Source organism: Lissotriton vulgaris, chromosome 6 (genome assembly GCF_964263255.1).
Source record: "Lissotriton vulgaris chromosome 6, aLisVul1.2, whole genome shotgun sequence".
Taxonomy (NCBI): domain Eukaryota; kingdom Metazoa; phylum Chordata; class Amphibia; order Caudata; family Salamandridae; genus Lissotriton; species Lissotriton vulgaris.
The window spans coordinates 1,687,161,565-1,687,182,328 of record NC_141694.1 but is presented as its reverse complement, the minus strand read 5'-3'; the positions used below and the strand labels follow the sequence as shown (position 1 = coordinate 1,687,182,328).

Here is a 20,764-nt window from a genome sequence, read left to right as displayed (position 1 = left end):
AGGATTGGCAGACCCAGGCAGAAAAAAACCCTGAAAACTTGAGTGTCAGTTCATTGCTTTTTAGTTTTCACAAATTAACTCTTGCTTTAGGAGTGAGTTTGTGAAAAACAAAAATAAAAAAGAATGGCAAGACATCTAAAAATAACGAAAAAAGAAAACAAAAATTGTGCCCATGCAAAAAAAACAAGGCAGTGGCTCATTGTTAAATTCTGATGGAAATTGGTCCTGTCATGTTTGAGGGAGCACTTTCAACAGAAATAGACCAACCTCGGAGGCAATCAACTGAAATTCCAGCAAGTGGTTTGCCGGGGTGGGCAGAGGCAACGCCTCCCTTACCCCAACAGCAAAAGTGGCTACCTGCCAATTGAGGCTAGATGCTTAGAACCAAATAAGTAAACATGCTGTAAATTCTTTCACTGAGGCATGTTTAACACCTTGGCTGCTAGGGGTTTTCCTGCTGTGCGCTACTTCTTCTGATATCCCATTGTTCATGACAAAGCCAGCTCGTCATCCGCACAGCGCAGGTAACACTCATGACGAGCTGGCTTTGTCATCAGCGCTGAAGGGGTTAAGGAGACAGCGTGTTTGCTTCTGATCATTTTTAGATGGCAGAATAACAGAGTTTTTGTCCATGTACATTATGCCCAATTTTCAGTTGGGTTCCTGTTTGGAGATGAAAGCAGTGGTCAGTGTGCATGGGAAGTATGTGGGGGAACCGCTCCACCTCAATGACCACATGAGCTTCTGTTGAAATCATTTGATTCCTTGTATGTCATTGAGAGTGCAGAGAATTGAGAGGGTGCAGTGAAGATAGGCAATCACGTGCTGTTGTCCCTCCTTCAGAAACCTCTCTTTAAGCCTTTTCAGGCTTCTAGTACCGTATTGTTTAAAAGGAGATCTAGAGAGCAGGCACAGAAAGTATAAAGTATCCAGTACCCAGATAATCTTACTCCTACTTCAGCTGGCTGTTAGACAGCGCACTACACAAAACAAAAACATTCCACCATAATGTGTTTCACTGCTACTCTCAACACTGTCAAGATCAGAGAGAGAAATTTCAAAATAAGTCTCCACAAAGAGGTAGGATTAAACCTCAAAGAACTGGGTCCTTCAGCATCATCATCTTTGTTTTAGGATTATGAAATGCTTTATTTTGATGACATGCTCCTTTCTGGTGATGGACTTAATTCATGGCTTCACAGTGTCACGTCGCACCAGATATAGGCTCACACCCGGGATGAAAACTTTTAAGGCATGTGTAAATGGCCTCACCACCACTGTACTAGTCACTGCACCATAAGCAACGTGGGATACCCATGCCACGTACAGGCGACCGTCTCTTTACAACTAGATTTCCCATTCTCTGGTCTCTGAAGGCTCTTGTTCCATCAAGTACCTGCCAGATGCCCCTGGTAAAACCAAGTTTCGCTCCTGATACTTTTCACAGCCCTCCCCATCTCCTATAGCTAGTGCCTCCATCGGACGGTAAACAGCCTTTATAACGAGGTATTTAACTCACTGTGCCTTTACCAAGCATTTGTTAGCACGCATATTTTTACCACATGCATGCCTTTACAACGCATGCCTTTAACATACATTTAAGGTAAGTAGGGATCTCCCCTCACAAATACATTGATTTACAATGTTTGGTAATGGCATGCATTATAAAAGCATATTCGTGGTAAAAACATGTGTGGTAAAGGCATACAGTGTATACACCTGCGCTGTACAGCCGTACAACCCATCCGGACACTTCTTACCCAGTACAGCGCTGTCGGAAGAGAGTTGCACTAATATGTCAAAGGCACTATTTTAATTTCACTCCATATAGTGGTTGGGGTGAAAGGAGAAGACTGTTGTTGGGTCTTGCATGTATTGGGTTCCTTAAAGACCATAGTGCATCATGGTGCATCAAATACACAAATACTTCCTATGTTGCCGAATCAAATCTGAAACCGGGTAATGTCGCTTAATCTCAAACGGGGTATCAACTCTTCCGAGGGGCAGCTGAGATGCCAAAGCAGTTAAGCTGCGCCCCTAAGGGAGTTGATAGTCTCCAAGCCTGGCGAGCCCAACTTCCCGGTTCAATTAACATTTTGGTAACATCTTGGAATGCTTAGCTTCTAAAAAATTGATCAACATGTCTGCACGCCATCAAAAACGATGGGCTGTGGTTTCGTATACACCTTGAAATAACTGAAGTTTGGAATAGATAACATTTTTAAAAGTCTGCATAACATTTTTTGGTGTAAAAAACTTTTCTGTGAGGGAAAATTAAATATTCCCTATGTATAATTAGCAAAGTTGCATTTCACAGTTACATAAGTTAGAAAGTGAGCAGTGTCATTAACACAGAATCGCTGGGGTGTTGGGTGGCATTCGGAGGACCTGCTAGAGCGCTGCCGGTGCATGACCAACATAGCTGAAGAATTCGGTTTTCAAACTATTTATATTATATATTAGTAATTAGGACTGCTTTAGAATGCCCCATGACTGATACATCCAGGCAGTCCATATCTGACAGCACACAGTTTATAATAGGACAACAACCTGCCTAAAAGTCACTTACTTCTCTTCTTCGACTCATTTAAAGGACAACAGAAATAAGGACAAAAAGACCGCGTGTTTTGGGTTGGGGGATCAGCAGTTACATATGCATCATGGTCAGATGTGAATAGCAGGGTACATTCATTACCTGTAAGGTTTAATAATTTTCTGTCCGTAGCGTAGGGCGCCTTCCCAATCCTGCATATAGAGGCATACTCCCATAGCTTGGTACATCATGTGTAACATGTAGACGTTGGTGTCCTCAAACACAGCTCCCATCTTGTCCAAACTGAGCTCACATATCTCCAGCAGTTCACTCGGGGGTAGATAATAATCAAGGAAGTAAACAAGTAATCAAGAGCCTGCCAGCATGTTACACTGAAATACAGATTCTTTAGCTCCATAAATGTCATACTATTCCCTACTTATATTAGATGCTCCACTCCTAGTGCATTACAAATATATACATAAATGTGTTTCACAGAACAACTTTAAATTTAACACATATCAAAGTAAAGCTTACTCAACAATGAAATACTAAATTATTGAACTAAAGACTGAGTAAAATAAAAATCTAAAGGGGAGCTGAGGTTGAAGACGGCGTCAGTAGTGTCAGCAAAACACAGCCTGCCATATTAGCTGAACATGTCCTGTGCCCATATCCTGCTGCATATGGCCAAAGTCCTTGTGCAGTTGCTTTCATGGCATGGCATAGGCACTGAGCACAGAGGATGCTATCCAACGAGATATAACAGAAAAAAGCACAGGTTCACCATAAATTAGAATTATGAAACAATAACAATATTCATCACAAGGCACAGATAGTGAAGTCCAGAAGTCTTGTTTGTTTGATTCTTTATTTTTCAACAGAAGAAAAACGAACAGCCGACGCGTTTCGTCCCAAGACGGGACTTCTTCAGGGCAAGGAATGAAGAGACAAATACCTGGCGACGAGAGTGAACGTGTGGTGAACAACCGTTGGAGAAGGTTAATCTCATAGCTCCAAACAAGAACTTGATATGTTTATCAAGTTGGGAAGATCACTTGTAGTCAAGATGTGGAACAAAGTATCCGCGGTGCACCATCCATAGGTTGTGCACCTGAGCTTGTGTAACCGACCCCTCAAAGTGGAATATGTATGGTTTTAAAAAGTTCTTCCTGTAACTCCGCCGGATTCCGCGAGAGAAAGGAGGATTCCGCGAGAGAAAGGAGGATGAAGTGTCATCCGAAGCCCGTGTGCTGCCCACCGACAGTACGTATAGCACCTGATGGGGATGCACCATCCATAGGTTGTGCACCTGAGCTTGTGTAACCGACCCCTCAAAGTGGAATATGTATAGTTTTAAAAAGTTCTTCCTGTAACTCCGCCGGATTCCGCGAGAGAAAGGAGGATGAAGTGTCATCCGAAGCCCGTGTGCTGCCCACCGTCAGTACGTATAGCACCTGATGTGGATGCCACATCAGGTGCTATACGTACTGACGGTGGGCAGCACACGGGTTTCGGATGACACTTCATCCTCCTTTCTCTCGCGGAATCCGGCGGAGTTACAGGAAGATCTTTTTAAAACTATGCATATTCCACTTTGAGGGGTCGGTTACACAAGCTCAGGTGCACAACCTATGGATGGTGCACCGCGGATACTTTGATCCACATCTTGACTACAAGTGATCTTCCCAACTTGATAAACATATCAAGTTCTTGTTTGGAGCTACGAGATTAACCTTCTCCAACGGTTGTTCACCACACGTTCACTCTCGTCGCCAGGAATTTGTCTCTTCATTCCTTGCCCTGAAGAAGTCCCGTCTTGGGACGAAACGCGTCGGCTGTTCGTTTTTCTTCTGTTGAAAAATAAAGAATCAAACAAACAAGACTTCTGGACTTCACTATCTGTGCCTTGTGATGAATATTGTTATTGTTTTATAATTCTAATTTATGGTGCACCTGTGCTTTTTTCTGTTACATGTTTAAGTTCTGTTTAGGACTGACATTGTGAAGGCGGGTGTCTTATCAGTGTGCACATATTCCCTTTGTAAACATTAAGAAAGGGGAAGATTTACTATTGAGGTTATTTCGGATCAGGTGCAACCTCATGAAGGTTCCGCCATCTGCCATTATTTAGTGTATCCAACGAGATATACTTTGTCCCCTGTTCAGTGTGCCCAGGATATCATAAAACCAAAACAATTCACTGAAATATATAATTTTAAAGGGGAGTTATTTTTTTTACACGCATCGCTAAATAACATGATATGAAAAACAAAGACAATGGATATTTCTGTAAAAAAGTTCAGTTGAGGGGACCCAAAGAATACATCTCTCTATGAAACCTAGGTCCCCTTCAATGCAATGCTCATATGGCATCACTGATTCGTCAACTGATTGACCTTTTATACATCTGTTGATGGAAAAAGTGGATACATCCCTTATTGCAACAGAGAAGGAGTAGTTTCTGTCCTGTAACTCCAGTTCTGTAGTAGGGGTATCTCTGTTATAGTCATAATCTAGTGAATAGTCCCGCCCATGTGCGTGGACCCCGGCAATCAAAAATAATCTCTTAAGTTGTCAAAATAATGCAGAAACTGCAAGGACACTTAAGAGAGAATTTAAAGACAAATAATGCAGCCTATATCCACAGGCTACACTGTCCAGTACTTCAACTAGAAATTCCACCCAAAAAACACCACACATAATACAGCCTGCCCAGTTTCTACCATAGAGAAACTTGCCTCCCCCAGTAAAAGACTCTGGAATGATAGAGAGGAAGGTAGGGACAGACAAGCCCCATAGGCTGCCATTATGTGGCTTAAATAGGATACTGTGCCTTTAAGTGAACTTTCCAGAACTTCTCCCAGTATCCCAGAATGCATAGCAGGTCCCTCTACTTTCAGTTCTTTTTGAAGGCGAAGCACGCCAGACCTGTCGCATTCCTTACATGATGAAATATCTCCACCGGGGAGGAGGGCGGGCGCTTATGACTATAACAGAGATACCCCTACTACAGAACTGGAGTTACAGGACAGAAACTACTCCTTCTGTAGTAGGGGATCTCTGTGTATAGTCATAATCTAGTGAATAGAATGGCAAGCCCATCCCCACACCAAAGCGGCGGTGGAGAATAAACACATAACGCCACTACTGTGCGAACAAATTCCGCAGCGAAGCCTGCCCAACCTGAGCGTCTGCCCTGGCGTCAGTGTCCAGGCAGTAATGCTTAGCAAAGGTATGAACCGACTTCCAAGTGGCTGCCTTGCAGATTTCAGCAATCGGCACATTACAGAGCAGAGCCGTCGTGGCAGCTTTGCCCCTGGTGGAATGAGCCTTAGGCTTACCTCCTAAGGTCTTATTAGCCTTTTGGTAACATAATTGTATGCAGGACACAATCCACCTAGAGATGGACTGCTTAGAGGTCGCAAGACCCGTCCTGACCGATCCATAATTGATGAACAACTGGTCAGACCTATGAATATCTTTGGTTTTATCCAGATAAAATTTCAACACCCTCCTAACATCCAGGGAATGGAGAGACCTCTCCGCTGGGGATGAAGGGTTCTGAAAAAACGTAGGCAAAGTTATGGTCTGGTTGACATGAAAATCAGAAATAACCTTGGGAAGAAATTTAGGGTGAGTACGCATAACAACCTTAGCAGCATGAAACACAGTATAAGGTTCAGTACAACACAGCGCCTGAATTTCACTCACCCTGCGGGCCGATGTAATGGCCATGAGGAACGCCGCCCTCCAGGACAGGTGCTGCAAGGAAGCCTTATGAATAGGTTCAAAAGGCTCCTTCATCAATCTGGACAGCACCACATTCAATTCCCATGAAGGCGAAGGAAGCCTGACGGGAGGGAATACTTTCTTCAATCCTTCCAGAAAATCTTTGATCACAGGGATCTGGAAAAAGGAAGTCTGTGAAGGGCATTTCCTGTAGGCAGTCAATGCAGCAAGATGAACCTTAATGGAATGAACATTAAGGCCAGACTGCGCCAAATGTAAAAGGTAAGGAAGGATGACATCTTCCTTACAGGTCGTAGGATCATGGTTCTTAGACTGGCACCAGATACAAAACCTCTTCCACTTGTAAGCATATGAAGTCCGAGTGGAAGGTCTCTTAGACTCCTTCAGTATGTCCATGCAATCATCGGGCAGATTCAGATGGCCATATTGCACTATCTCAGGAGCCATGCCGCCAAACTCAAAGACGAGAGGTTGGGTTGTAACATCCGTCCCCGGAACTTTGTGAGAAGGTCCGGCCTGCACGGCAACCGCATGTGAGGAAGGAGAGACCGGTGAAGTAGGTCCGTGAACCACCACGGCCTGGGCCACTCCGGGGCAATGAGTATCATCCAAGCCCTGGACCGGGCCAGCTTGATGAGCACCGCCGGAATCAGGGGAATGGGAGGAAAGGCGTACAGAAAGCTGTTTGTCCAGTCTATCCATAACGCATTCCCCAGCGTCCCTTGCTGGAAGTACCTGGAGGCGAAGTCTCTGCACTTGCTGTTTTCGGCGGTGGCAAACAAATCTACGTCTGGAGTTCCCCACCTTGCGAAGACTTCTCCTAGTACTTCGTCGTTTATGACCCACTCGTGATTTTCCTGAACCAGCCTGCTCAGCGCGTCTGCCTGAACATTCTGCACACCTGGCAGATGGGTAGCCGTTAACGTCAGTCCTCTGGCTAGGAGCCAGTGCCAGATCGCCTGCGCCTCCTGTGACAGAGTGCGCGATCTCGAGCCCCCCTGCTTGTTGAGGTAATACTTCGTGGTGGTATTGTCCGTCTGTACAAGCAGAGAGTTGGTCTGGAAGGACGGAAGAAAGGCCTTCAGTGCCAAGTGAACAGCTCTGAGTTCCAGGAAATTGATGTGATACGTGGCCTCCATTGGTGACCACGTTCCTTGAATCTGTAGAGTCCCGGAGTGCGCTCCCCATCCCAGGAGAGAAGCATCCGTCACGACAGCCTGCGTGGGAATGTCCTTGTGAAAGGGAACCCCTCTGAGGAGATTCTCCGCCGAACACCACCACTTCAGAGACTGAAGAGCATGCAGCGACAGTCGAATCTTGTCGTCCCACGATCCTTTCCTCTGATCCCACTGGTCCTCCAAGCACTCCTGCAGCGGTCTCATGTGCAGCCGTGCGTGTGGCGTCAGGAAGATACAAGAGGCCATCGATCCCAGTAGAGAAGACACCGTCCTCACTGTTGTAGATGGAGTTGTCATAAGAGCCTGAGCCTTCCGAAGGAGAGATAATCGTCGCTCTTCCGAAGGAGACACGCTTGCTGACAGCGCATTGATGGAGGCTCCCAAGTACTGTATGCATTGGACCGGAGTCGGGACAGACTTGGCCATGTTGATGTGCAGCCCCAGCTTGTTCAAGAGAACGCACGTCTTCTGGAAGTGTGCTCGCGCTTCCGAGAAGGAGGATGCCTTGATCAACCAATCGTCCAGGTACGGGTAGACGAACACCTTGTTCTTCCTCAGGTGTGCTGCTACCACCGCCATGCACTTCGAGAATGTTCTCGGCGCAGACTTCAGTCCGAATGGGAGTACTGTGTATTGATAATGATTGGCGCCGACTTGGAACCGCAGGAACTTCCTGTGTTTGTGTGCAATGGGCACATGGAAGTAAGCATCCTGGAGGTCTATAGCACAAAGCCAGTCCCCCTGTTGCAACTGAGGATAAATCTGATGCAACGACAGCATGCAAAACTTTTCCCTGCGAATCCATTTGTTTGCCTGTCGCAAGTCCAGAATGGGCCTGAACTCGTTCTTGTCCTTCTTGCGAACCAGAAAGAACCGGGAGTACAGACCTCTTCCTCTCTGAGACAGAGGTACGTCCTCTATCGCCCTTTTCCTTAACAGGATATCCGCTTCTGCCTGAAGCTCGCGCAGCTGAAACTGCGAGCTGACCGGTGGAATTGCTGGAGGAGGGCTGGTGAACCGAAGACTGTATCCATTGCAAACAATATTCAGCACCCACTTGTCCTGAGTAATTTTTCTCCACTCTGCCAGAAAAAATTGAATGCTTCCCCCTACCGGAGTGGGTAACAGATCCGGGGGAAGTAGGTTACTAGGGCCTAGACCCAGCCTGGCCCTTGGGCGCCGGAGCAGACTGCTGGCCTCCTCTGCCCTTCTGACGCTTCTGGAATGGCTTACGGAACTGTTGTTGTTGTTGCGACTGTCCCGAAGCCTGGCCACGTCCTCTGCCTTGCCCACCGAACCGCCGTTGGAACGGGCGGTACGACTTCTTCGTGTCTTTAGGCTTCTCCAGGCCCACAGCCGTGAGCGTTTCGGCCTCCGCCTTCATGCGGGCCATCTCATCGTCCGCATGCTTCCCGAAGAGGGTCTCGCCGGAGAATGGTAGGTTGGCACCCTCTGCTGTGCGTCCGGTTTCAGGGACGTAAAACGGAGCCAGGCGTGACGTCGTTGGTTAACCCCATGGCAAAACCCATGAGCTGCCAACAAGGAAGAGTCCGCTGCCGCGCTGATAATCTGGTTAGCCACCAGCATCCCTTCATTCAGCACTTCCTGGAAGTCCTCGCGCTTCTCGCAGTGTAACATCTCTGCAAACTGCTGGAGGGAGTCCCAGAGGGCGCGGCCGTAGCGTCCCAACAGCGCCGTGGCACTCGCAGCCTTCATGGAGGTAGCGGATGTTCCACACACTTTCCTCCCTACGAATCCATCCATCTGGACTCCTTATCCGGGGGAACCCTGGATGACGGGGAGGTGGCATGTTGCTTGCGGGCCGGCGTCACAATTACCGAGTCCGGAGGGGGTTCTGCCCTCAGAAAGGCCAGGTCCGAGTCGGGAGCCCGGTACTTCTTCAGCAGCCTCGATGGAGCCGCCTTCGTCACCGCAGGGGTGAGAAAAAGGGCCATAGCCCGGCACCAGAGGCAGGAGAGGACGAGACAGGTGTTTTTGATGCAATGTCTCAAAAATGACTGAAGTTTTAGGAGTAGGCACCGTCAAGGATATGCCCAACTTCGCAGCGCCCCTTAAAAGGACATCATGGAACGCCACCAGGTCATCAATCGGGGACACCCTCGTGTCCGGTGACTCCGACAAGGTAGGAGAATAGTCTCTGGTACCAGAGGACCTTGTGTGGGAGCGAGATTCGCGCCTCCTATGGCGGCGTCTCGACCTCGTGGACGATCTGTGTCACAATCTCTCCCTTCTCCCAGAGCGAGAGCGAGACCTGCCAGCCCGTGGCCGCTCCACCGGTTTCCGTGGTGGGGTCTTCCTTGGCTCCTCTCTGGGTTTCGGTTTAGGGGTCCCCTTAGGAGGTACAGGCAAAGATGGCAGCGAAGTGGACCTCGGCGGAGGGACCCTCGGCTGCGGGGCGGGCTCATGCGGAGGGACTGGTGGTGGTGGTGGGTCGCCTGACGGAAGTGGAGGGTTTGGTGGAGGATCCTCTTTAGGAACAGGAGGAGGAGTTGGCGACCGAGGCCGAGATGGCGTGTACACCTCTGAGTACACCGAGCCCAGTGATCCCTTAGGCGAAGGGGGCTGAGATCCAGCCCCTTCAGCAGGTGAACGCTTCCTCTTACGCCCTCCACTAGAAGCAGTCTGACTTCTAGGACCAGAATCCTTCTTGCGCCGTTTTGGAGAGGCAGAACGATTCCCAGACGCCGACCTCTTTCTTCTCGACGTTGAGCGTCGCTTTTCTGGCGTCGAACGTCGCCTCCGCGACTCCGGCGTCGAACGCCGCCTCCGCGACGTCAACTTCCTCTTCCTCGACGTCGAACGCCGACCCCTCGACGTCGAACGCCGACCCCTCGACGTCGACTTCTTCCTCCGTGACGTCGTACACCGCCTCCGCGACGTCGAACGTTCCTTTCTCGACGACGAGCATCGATTCCTCCGTCTAGACGCTCTCGACGTCGAGGAGCCCCTCGACGTCGACCGGTGCTTCGACTGCGTTCGGCGGTGTCGCCTCGACGGCGAGCGCCGATGCTTGTCACTTCGTCTCCGACGTCGATAGGAAGACCTCGACGTCGACGATGACGATGACGTCGACGGTGGCTTCGACGGCGACCTCTCCAGGCCCTTCGACGTCGAGCCGTCACGACCCAGAGCCCCGGGGAGAAGGGGAGCACACCGCCGTCATCCCTCTCGACGTCGTCGTCGATGCAATCGACGTCGACGGAGACCGGGACCGTTTGCTGGACTTCCTGCCTCTGGGGAGCCCCCCAGAGGCCTTAGCAGAGGCAGAGGGATCCTTCCCAGCCTGCCCAGACCCACCTGCAGCCTGCAGACGTCTCTCCTCAAGGCCAGAAAGCCTGATCTTCATCCTGCCCCTCAGAGTCCGAGCAGTAAACTGCTTGCAGATGACACAGTCCTCAGGGTCATGATCTTCAGGGAGGCAGACGATGCAGACATCGTGGGGATCACTCTTGGCCTTCTTCCTCCCACATGCTGGACACTTATCAAAAAGGCCAGGCATTTTAGAGCCCTAAAACGCCTGAATCAGCACACAAAAGAGAAAGAGAACACCAAGAAAGAAAACTGAAACACTTTTAAAACACAAAAGTGCCAAAATATTCAATAAACCCTTGAAACAAGGGAGAGCTCAATGCCAGGGTCCTGTAAGCAGGAGCCGGAAAAAAGAACTGAAAGTAGAGGGACCTGCTATGCATTCTGGGATACTGGGAGAAGTTCTGGAAAGTTCTCTTAAAGGCACAGTATCCTATTTAAGCCACATAATGGCAGCCTATGGGGCTTGTCTGTCCCTATCTTCCTCTCTATCATTCCAGTCTTTTACTGGGGGAGGCAAGTTTCTCTATGGTAGAAACTGGGCAGGCTGGATTATGTGTGGTTTTTTTTTTGGTGGAATTTCTAGTTGAAGTACTGGACAGTGTAGCCTGTGGATATAGGCTGCATTATTTGTCTTTAAATTCTCTTTTAAGTGTCTTTGCAGTTTCTGCATTATTTTGACAACTTAAGAGATTATTTTTGATTGCCGGGGTCCACGCACATGGGCGGGACTATTCACTAGATTAGGACTATACACAGAGATCCCCTACTACAGAAGTTGGAAGGTCGAAGCCAAACCTCAACAGAATGTGTAACCAGTGTAAATATTGCTTGGCACTGCGGTTGTGTGGTCGGAGATCAAAAGTGTAAACTCAGCAAACATGGAGATATATTTATTTATTCATAAAGCAAAAGTTTGAAAAACCAAATACATATTACGAACTACATACATTATGGAATCTACTGCATTGCATCCAATCAGCTTAGTAGATATCAACATAGGTTTAGTTAATGACTGCTGGTTCAAGAACCTTCTATGAAAACAACTTGTCTTGACAAGTGAGAAGACATAACCCACTCCACAGGTAGGGACATGAGGACACATCCCATAGGTATGAAAATTCTGTTGTTAATTAAAGACACAGGTGTATGAGTATCAGGTGCTGAACATGGAATACACAACTATCTAAAGAACTGGCTAAATTAGTGCGGTGCTCTTGAAGGGAGGAGAAAACACCCTGCTGAACGGTGATAGGATGAGGCTGTCACATAAATACATTTTCTGCATTGTCTTTGCACTGGGTGCCAAAAAGTCACATTTTAGATTTGAAAAAAACCATGTATTTTGTAGAGACTACAACATAGATATTTTTTGGTATACTTTAGCCCTGAGGAAGTCGCAAGGGGAATATTCCTGCTGTGAAGAAACGTGTTGGCGTATGGCTAAAAGAAAATTAAAAAAACACGACATAAAGAGGAACAAGAATTCCAGCATCTTTCTTTTATATAATAATATAGGACTACAGTTTTGATTGTTTTGCCGTGTGCCTTGGAATTGGTAAAGCTTAATTAAAGCCACCTCAAGGTATGTAGCTTTCAAATTGAGACCAATCAGTTCACCAATGGGGTTCCAGACCAGTTTGCCTGGTTCAAGGACAGCCCTAACTAATTCAAGTACCCCAAAAAGAATTAACAAAAAAACACTACACTGGGGTACCTATAGACAGTGATATGGGCCTTTATTTCTAAGGCAAAGTACATAATTAAAAAATTAAAAACCCAAACAAGCAAATGCCTCTAAAATTCATTGTAAAAAAAATCCTTTAGGAAACATTATCAATATTATACTAATACAGTGCTTACAATTACATATGACAAATAAAAACCTTTAACGTAGGTGGCCAATTTTAGCTTTTTTAATGTCTTTATTAGAATGATGTTATGATTGACTATTAAGATCAGAAGCTAGCATGTTTTTAAAAAAATTCAAATTCCCTTTATATGTAACCAAAATACACTGTCATTTCTAGGTTGATTTAGGTTGATGTTATTAACAGAAGGGTACCAGTACCCAATATACTATGTTGGCCTTACACCATTGACATGACACAGGTAATCTCATATGGCAGCATCAGTGTCATTACTGAGGAGGAAGACATATCGCGCTATAGAGATAAAAAGCTGTAATATCAATTATAGCCAAAAGAGTCCCTCGCCGACACAGCACCGAAAGCAGTGGTTGCGGTCACATGAACATAATCAATATCTTCCTGGATATTACATGCATAAGAAAGGCATCTGTTATATAGATAGGCAAGAAATATCATAGACATTATATAGAAACAAATACTTCCATTAGCACTAACAACAAAGCTGATGACTTTAGAGCAGGAGTAGGGACTTAATGGTGAAGTTCCTAAGCCAGAAAGTAGCTGTTATGTATGGCTCTCTTAGAAAACCACTGGCATAGATGCCAGATTCTGAATTCAGTTTTTCACTGATATGACATAAGAACAGTGGAAAAACAACTTGTTTTCACTGTTGTTACATCAACAGTGGAAGCGCTCACCAGCTTGAAGACAGGGAGCTGGACTGCGCCATAAGAGTCTTCACTGCACCATGCCACCAGCAGGTATCTGAGCAGAACCAAAGGCGGGCAGCAAGTTCTGGTGATTGCGCAACATGTCCCTTTGTTGGGGGCCCAAACATGTCTTATTAGAATCTTATGCCCAAGGACTCGAAAGAGGGGCAGCCATCAATCTCCAATTTACCTCCTGAATAAGGATTTTGTAATCAATCTGCATATATTACTTAGCAAATCACTTATGTCACAAAATTTTCTATTCCTAAAATGTTCCCTTTCCCTCCCCTCTGATGTGAATAATAGCTCAGACCGCTCACCCCACATGATCACAGTTTAATAATTAAAAAAAGACATTTACAGTGAGGTTTGATACCCGGTAAATGGCTGTTGGAGTTAAAATGATTCATTTTTCATAGAGAATTGAATATTGGGGTTTAAATTTCAGCTTGTGTAAAGATTCAGAAACCCATTTGTCGATACATTGCCTTATTCTGGATACACTGGATATATTTACAATAAAAGAAGATTGTGAGAGGAATCAAGAGACCAAGAGTTACCTTTGGGATGAAGTTCGACAAACTGGGGCCAATGCTATTAAATAAACACAGACTAGCTTGTTGGTTTAACCTACTAAACAACTACAGAGTCCCTACTGCTAGTTTTGTTTATATTTACAAAAAAAAAAGTTGAAGTAATTTTATAGTAAGGTATGTTAATAAGATCTTAACTTGCATAAAATAAAAGAGACCAGAGAAATTCAATGAAATAACCAAAGGTTATAATAATGCTATACTTAATTGACAGAATGAGACAAAAACCCACATTTAAAATAGGAAAAAAAAGTGTGAAATTTGCCAGTTATAGTTATAGTAAACTAACCTGCACCCCGTTGTGCATGGTCTATGATCTCACATTTTACATCACTCATGACACGTGACGACAGCCGTGATGAGATCACCAATCATATCTCAAATTATATCATTGATGGAGTGGAAGTAATTCAACAATTTTCTACCGCCTATCAACTGATAAAGATCATAACCTTTATCAATATGCAGGACACATTACATGTTTGTCAACTCACATAGGTGCTGAATGTCAGCCTTGTTTTACAAGTATTCACCTGCCTAAAAACGGTTCCATAGAATTTATTGTGCTTGTCCACTTTTCAAATCTTGAACACGCTCCAAAAAGTGTTTGTCCTCTAGTCACCTCAATAGGATCATGCTCCAAAACCTCACATGACTAGCTATTTTGAGTCAAGACGTTGACAGGTATGCATTAGCCACTGATAAGTCACCTTTAGGCGGCCCTATGGACTACATTCTGAGGTTTTGTAAAAATCACTTTGCACATTCTTGATATTAGCAGAATGGCGTACAACCTTGGAGACATGCTTACAACAACTCTTAGTTAAACTATCTCTAAGAAGGTGACCCGTACATTCTTCAACAATGTGAAATGCCTCAAAAGCTTTAGGGACATTCTGCAAATTACCAACCTTAAATATTCAATTTCCATATAATTTGTATATAGCATTCTGTGACAACTATTTAACATTTGTCCAGAGATCCATAAATTAATAATCTATTGTGATCTGAAACGTTAGCTTTTTTACCTGTTTTGGACACTTGGCTTTATGTCAGAAACTATTTTGAAACATGCTGCTTCAACCCATACCAGATGCACTCAGCCTTTAGCTTGTTTAACTGAAAGTGGACTGCTAGGTAAAACATAACTATATAACTGAGCATACAAAGCCAGATTTGGCTCTAGGCCCTTTACTACTTTCACTCTGCACCATCACAGGTGTAAACACAGCAATACTGTGCAGTATATGACAGTACGTCCTTTACTCCAAACGTTTCTAAAATTATGTAAGGGTAAAAAGAGGGTAAAAAGAGCAATGTGAATTGGAGTAGCATGGATAATGTCACCAATGAAGCCATCAACAATGTCATTTGAGATGTTATCAGTGATGTCATTATGGGTGATACAACATATAAGATCATAAGCAGAGCATGATTAGGCATGAGTTACAGTTAGCTGACTAAACTAAAACAGTTTATTTCTGTGTTGTTCGTTTTTTAAACATGAATTATTGTCCCATTCTACCAACTAAGACATTACTTTAGCCTTTGTTTTTTCCAGTTAATTTCAGTTTTTTAATCGTATTCTAAATGTAGCATGTGTAACAGATTCTTCATGGGAGCAACCCCGCTGATCGTGGCTTACGACCAGGTGCATACGTGCAGAAGACCCAGCCTATGACCACACCTTCTGCCCAACCCTGAGCAAGCATCCAACCGGATCCTTTTTGCACATAATCTCTATATGTGTGCAGAGAAGATTGAACACAGGAGAATTTGATATTTTTTGTGTTTTTTTTTGTCTAGGTTTTTTTTTTAACCCTTTTTGGTTTTAAATGTGTTAAAACTTTTTTTTCAAATCTTTTATTACAGTGTTGAACTATTGTATTTTTATAGTTTCATTTTAATTTATTTTCTGTAATATATATTTTATATTTGTACAAGTCTTTGTGTTTTTTTAGATGGTCCTACATGGCTTTTGCAAAAATAGGTTTATTTGTTACCTCTGAAACTACAACTTTCAGATAATGTTTGCGGTGTGTAGCAAAATGATGCATATTGCAATTCTCCTCTTCTTGTGATTAATGCTGCACTTCCAGTGATGCTGTTTTATCTCCTTCCGCTTCATCTTGACTTCGCTCTATCCCTGCACATCCTTTGCTGTGGGGTACGTAGCACGCAAGTGCTTCTACATTCTACTTGTAACCGTGGAGTATTGGCCTGATTTGACCATGTAGAGCACCTGAAAGGGAAAAAATTCCTTTTCGGGCCTAGATGGTTAAGTTGCTTCATATAATGATGCAGCAAAATGGTGTTGTGATCAGGTGATGGTCCAGCAGGATTAGAGCAGAGCCTCTGGATGGAAACCTGGTTGGCGGCTCCTGTGGAGTTTGTCAAGAAGCCATTCTTCCCTCTAAAAACACCCTAGGCTAATGGTGTTCAAGAAATAGCTTTGGGCTTTTATTTTTTTGTAAATTACACCGAGTGGACAATCAGATGGCTGCTTTCAGTTTTCTGTTTTTTGCTGCCCCCTTGTGGAACACATAGAGCCAATGATAGAGTGCTGTGCCACTCCTGCAAGAATTTTACTTCCTTTTCCGAGTCCCCCGGAAGCACCGTGAAAAGTTTCCAAAAAGTTTGTTTTAACATGAAGGGTTCATTTGTTTCAAATATGAACCCAAGGGCTTCCTTCATAACAGGCTCAAATAACGCAGAAATATTGTGGTATTTCTTTTATGTATGGGTTTTTTAAATTTCCTTGTACCTAAAAATGGTACCACAGTACCAATGATTCCATCAAAACCCCGTCCGATTGGCTGTTGTAATTTTATTTTTCTAGCTGGAAGTAGTTATAGCACCATATCCTGCACCATCTCCTGCAATAGGGATGTGGATGTCACTTGGGTTACACCTTGTTTAATCAGACCATATTTTTGGGGACTTCCACTTTTTTTTTTAGATATTATTTAAAAAAATAAAAAAATAGAATAGAATAGAATGGAGGAAAGGCATCAGGAGGAGACCACCCTGTACCTCTTGTAGATAAGCAGGTGGAAAGCAGAAGCCTACTCGATTCTATCATTTGGGGGTTCCTCTCAATTCCACTCCGCGAAGAGGTCTATGCAGAGAAGATCACATGCAAGATCTGTGACAAGGAGTTCAGCAGGAGAAGAAGTACCCCCCCAGTACCTCAGGAATATATAAACACCAGAACGTATAGCATTCCTGGAAGTTGGACTGAATTCAACATGACTGAATCAGATTTGTGAAGGTTTTTAATAGACTGCTCAAGCAGTGCTAAAGTTATCAGCGTAATCAATTGTCTATCAATGTACGTTTCAAGTTTATCAGGAAGTAGATGTGTAAGAATGCCTGCACGTATTTGTGTGTCTGCACATGCATATGTGCGCGTATGATTTGTCTTTGGCAAGGAGTTCATTCATTAGGTGCTAGAACCAGGACATAAACAAGAAGAGGACAACACACCGCTATTCCTATTCTATTTTTGGCACAGCGCTGGCCCTGTGCTTCTCCAAGCCCACATTAGCAAAGAAGTGCAATATTTGGCTTTATGTTTTTTTTCAAGGCATTTTAGGCTGATCTAAGTGCAAAGTGAACATATTCATGTCACAGAAACCATCTGCGTTGTGCAAACGTCTGAATTTCTTATGAAACTATCTTATTAGTGGCCATGGCACGAGCAATAGGTTGGGCCTAGTTGAAAATCATTGAAAGATCTTTAACGAGGATGAAAAGTTACAAAGTATTCAATCCAACAAGAGAAACCAAAAACATCTGCATTGCACCACAAGCGAATAATATACAATAAAAGGATATTTTTGTAATGTTTTGCCCTCCTGAACTCCTCAATTATATTCCGGGCGTACTTCACCATGTCCCTGATTGCTTCTGGCTTGGGAGGCTCATTAAGTTTTCGGATTTCCATTTTAGCACCATCCTAGGGTGAGAAGAAAATATCTATAGTTAAGGCCTGCAATAGAAAAACATCCAGTTACCCACACACATTTGTAAAGCAATGTACATAGGAACTTCTTTCAATGTACCACTAAAAAGGTACCACTAAAATGTTGTAGCCACGGAGCTCACAAAAGAGAGGTTGTCATATGAAAAAGTTATAGAGCCGTTTGCAGGACTGAAGTCTTCAGCAACCACTCACCAAAGCACGGAGACCTCATCATCGGAGACCTCATCATTTTCTCAGGTTTACAAGATCAGTGTAATGCAGTAAGAAAAAGGCTTTTGGAGGAGTTTCTAGTCTGAACTATAATATTTTGGACTAAATATTAGGGGTGGGCGGAATTTGCGTAGTCCCGGTACGCAAAGCTCCGGGAAACGGTAAGAAATCTCTGCGAACATGCAGAAATTCCGCTAACACCGGAAACTGCTTGTTTGCAATGTTTTTTTCCTGTTCGCGATCGCTGTTTGCGTGCTCGGGAGAAAATATATTGCGAACACGCATTTTGAGAACGCGAACAAGCAAAAAATTTCACAAAGCCGCGAACGCAGAATTTTGGGCAATTCCACGTTCTCCGCAGAATGCAAAATTACCCAAATTCCGCGAGCGAAACCGAATTTACCTCCCAGGCCTACTAAATATTCCTTCTTCCCCAGAGAAACTTTGATGTTTTCTTGCAAATAGGATATGAATTATGCACCCTATAGTCTGACAGTGCGCATCCAATTCGCCGTTTGCAGTTGGGCCTGGTCAAAGAGTACCATCCTGAATGTCCCTTTTAAGATCCATTTGTTTGCCTCCCTGAAAGTAAGAATTGGCCTGAATTCTTGCTCTGAGACTTTCTTTCACACAAGAAAGTAACAATAGCAAACCCCTGTCCGTTTCAAAGGCGAAGGAACAAACTCCACTGTGTGTGCCTGCACTAGCTGGTGAATTTCCTCTGTACCTGCTGAAAATGGAATCACTAAACCTGTTTTGGTAGTATAGCAAATGAAGGTGTTTTTAACCTCATGGCATCAACATTTCGGACAATTATCAGCCCTATCAGTCTTATATGATATTCGTTCAATCTACAAGATCGCGGGTTAAACTCCCCCACACGTGTGGACAGACATATGGAAAGGAGGCTAAGGAAAGAAAGGTCCCTAGCAGTGACTTTCCCTGAAGTAGGGATCTGTGCTGACCTTCTCTGCCTCCTAGTTGTCTCCACTGTTGGTATGACGGCATTGGCTGATGTGGCTGCTGATAGCAGTGAGTGGGGAGCTGCTTGTACCGATAGCCTCCCAACGTGACGTGATGCCTACAGATTCCTTTATTTTTTCATTTCAATGGGTCTCACTATCTTGGTCTCAGCCTTCATCTTAATAAGCTCTTTATCAAGCTAGAGAAGTTGAGGCAAGAATCATAAGTGTGTGCATTTGGCTTTAGGATGGTAAGATGACGCCATGACGTTCAATGGAGGTTGATCCAGAGAATAACAGTAATGACCTAGAATAGGAAAAACAGCAGCAGAATGAGCGATGTAATGAAGAAAGCCCATCTGCAAGTATTTCTCAGTGGTTTTGCCTCTTTTCTTTTGGAAGGGTGTCAGTAAAGTTACCCATGTATTCTCATAGATATGATATCAGCTTACCTGAGTTGAGGTGTTGGCCATCCTTATTGACATGACAGATGTGGCAAACATCATCCAGCCCACATTGCCTAGCCTAGCAGGAATAATGCGGGTAGTTGGAGCTGATTCCTGTCTCTTCCTTGCAGCTAACAGAATCAGAGTTGGCTGGTGGATCCATTCTTGGGAAAGTAGGATCCTGGTCTGTTGCCCTGCACTTCTTGATAATGTGGGATGGCATCAGCTCTGAGTTAAAAAGCATGGCATTCCTGGCAGTTGAAAAGCATAAAAAGAAGCAGGCAGGAGGAGCAGGGTGCGCATACATCTGGTTCTACACTAGCACAAGACACCCTTCCGGCGGATGTTCTATCGGCCAAACAGGAGGACTGTGATCCGTGCTTTGCCAGAGCTGGAATCTTTTGTCTGGACTGTGGCAAAGTCATCTCTGTCAGTGTGCAAAGTGTCAGGTTCAGACACTCTGATGTTCATTTAGTGTAATCCCTAGAAAAGGATAAACTACAAGAAAAGATAGCAAATCTTTGGGAAAAAAATCAAAATGGGTTCTTTTTAAAACCATCTGTACTGTGTTAAAAATAGATAAAACATGTATGTGGTCATGTCTGTCCCTAACTGTTAGCTGAGTACTGCATGTGTGGGCTGCAGTGCCTGCCGTCCACAAGCAGAACCCAACCTCCCATGGAGGGTAGCAAATATCTTACCTGGAAACATAGGAGAAACCTGACCGGAGTCATCACATTTAAAGACTGCCTGGAAAGGAACCAAACAACACCTGTAGATTCTAGATAGTACAAAAACCACCACCTTCTCTTCTCTACTGTTAAGACAAGAAAACAGAAGCCCTTGTTCCTCTATGTAAGGGAAAAAGCTTGTGAGCTCTTTCTATATCTGGAAGACCAGGAGTGAGGTGCAGAAGATGAATGGGGAGGCGAGAACCTTTTCCTACCCAAAGGTGAGGACGAGAGCACATCGCACAACTTACGCGTGTATTGTCCGCTGTGACAACTATGTTCACAGTCAGACGTGAACCCTTTCTTGGATTTTTTAGTTACTGGCAGTGTGTCAAGACAGCTGCTGTACCTTAGGCTTGTGTTCCTTTTTATCTGACCCTTTTAGAGGATATTCAAGTATACCTAGGCATGGAATGTACCCTGGCGAAATCCAGGACCGAGAGACATCTCGGAGTGATGTCT

At 44.6% G+C, this 20,764-nt stretch overlaps 1 protein-coding gene across 1 annotated transcript in view; it reads right to left on the bottom strand.

Annotated features, from left to right (window-relative positions):
• The window catches only part of SMYD2 (SET and MYND domain containing 2), a 263,828-nt gene that overhangs the window by 11,333 nt on the left and 231,731 nt on the right, over positions 1–20,764 (bottom strand). Inside the window, exons 9-10 of the mRNA XM_086927896.1 lie at positions 17,806–17,926; positions 2,696–2,870 (exon numbers count right to left, since the gene is read on the bottom strand). Coding sequence (XP_086784022.1) covers positions 2,696–2,870; positions 17,806–17,926 — 296 coding nt within the window. The remainder of the gene's footprint in view (positions 1–2,695; positions 2,871–17,805; positions 17,927–20,764) is intronic.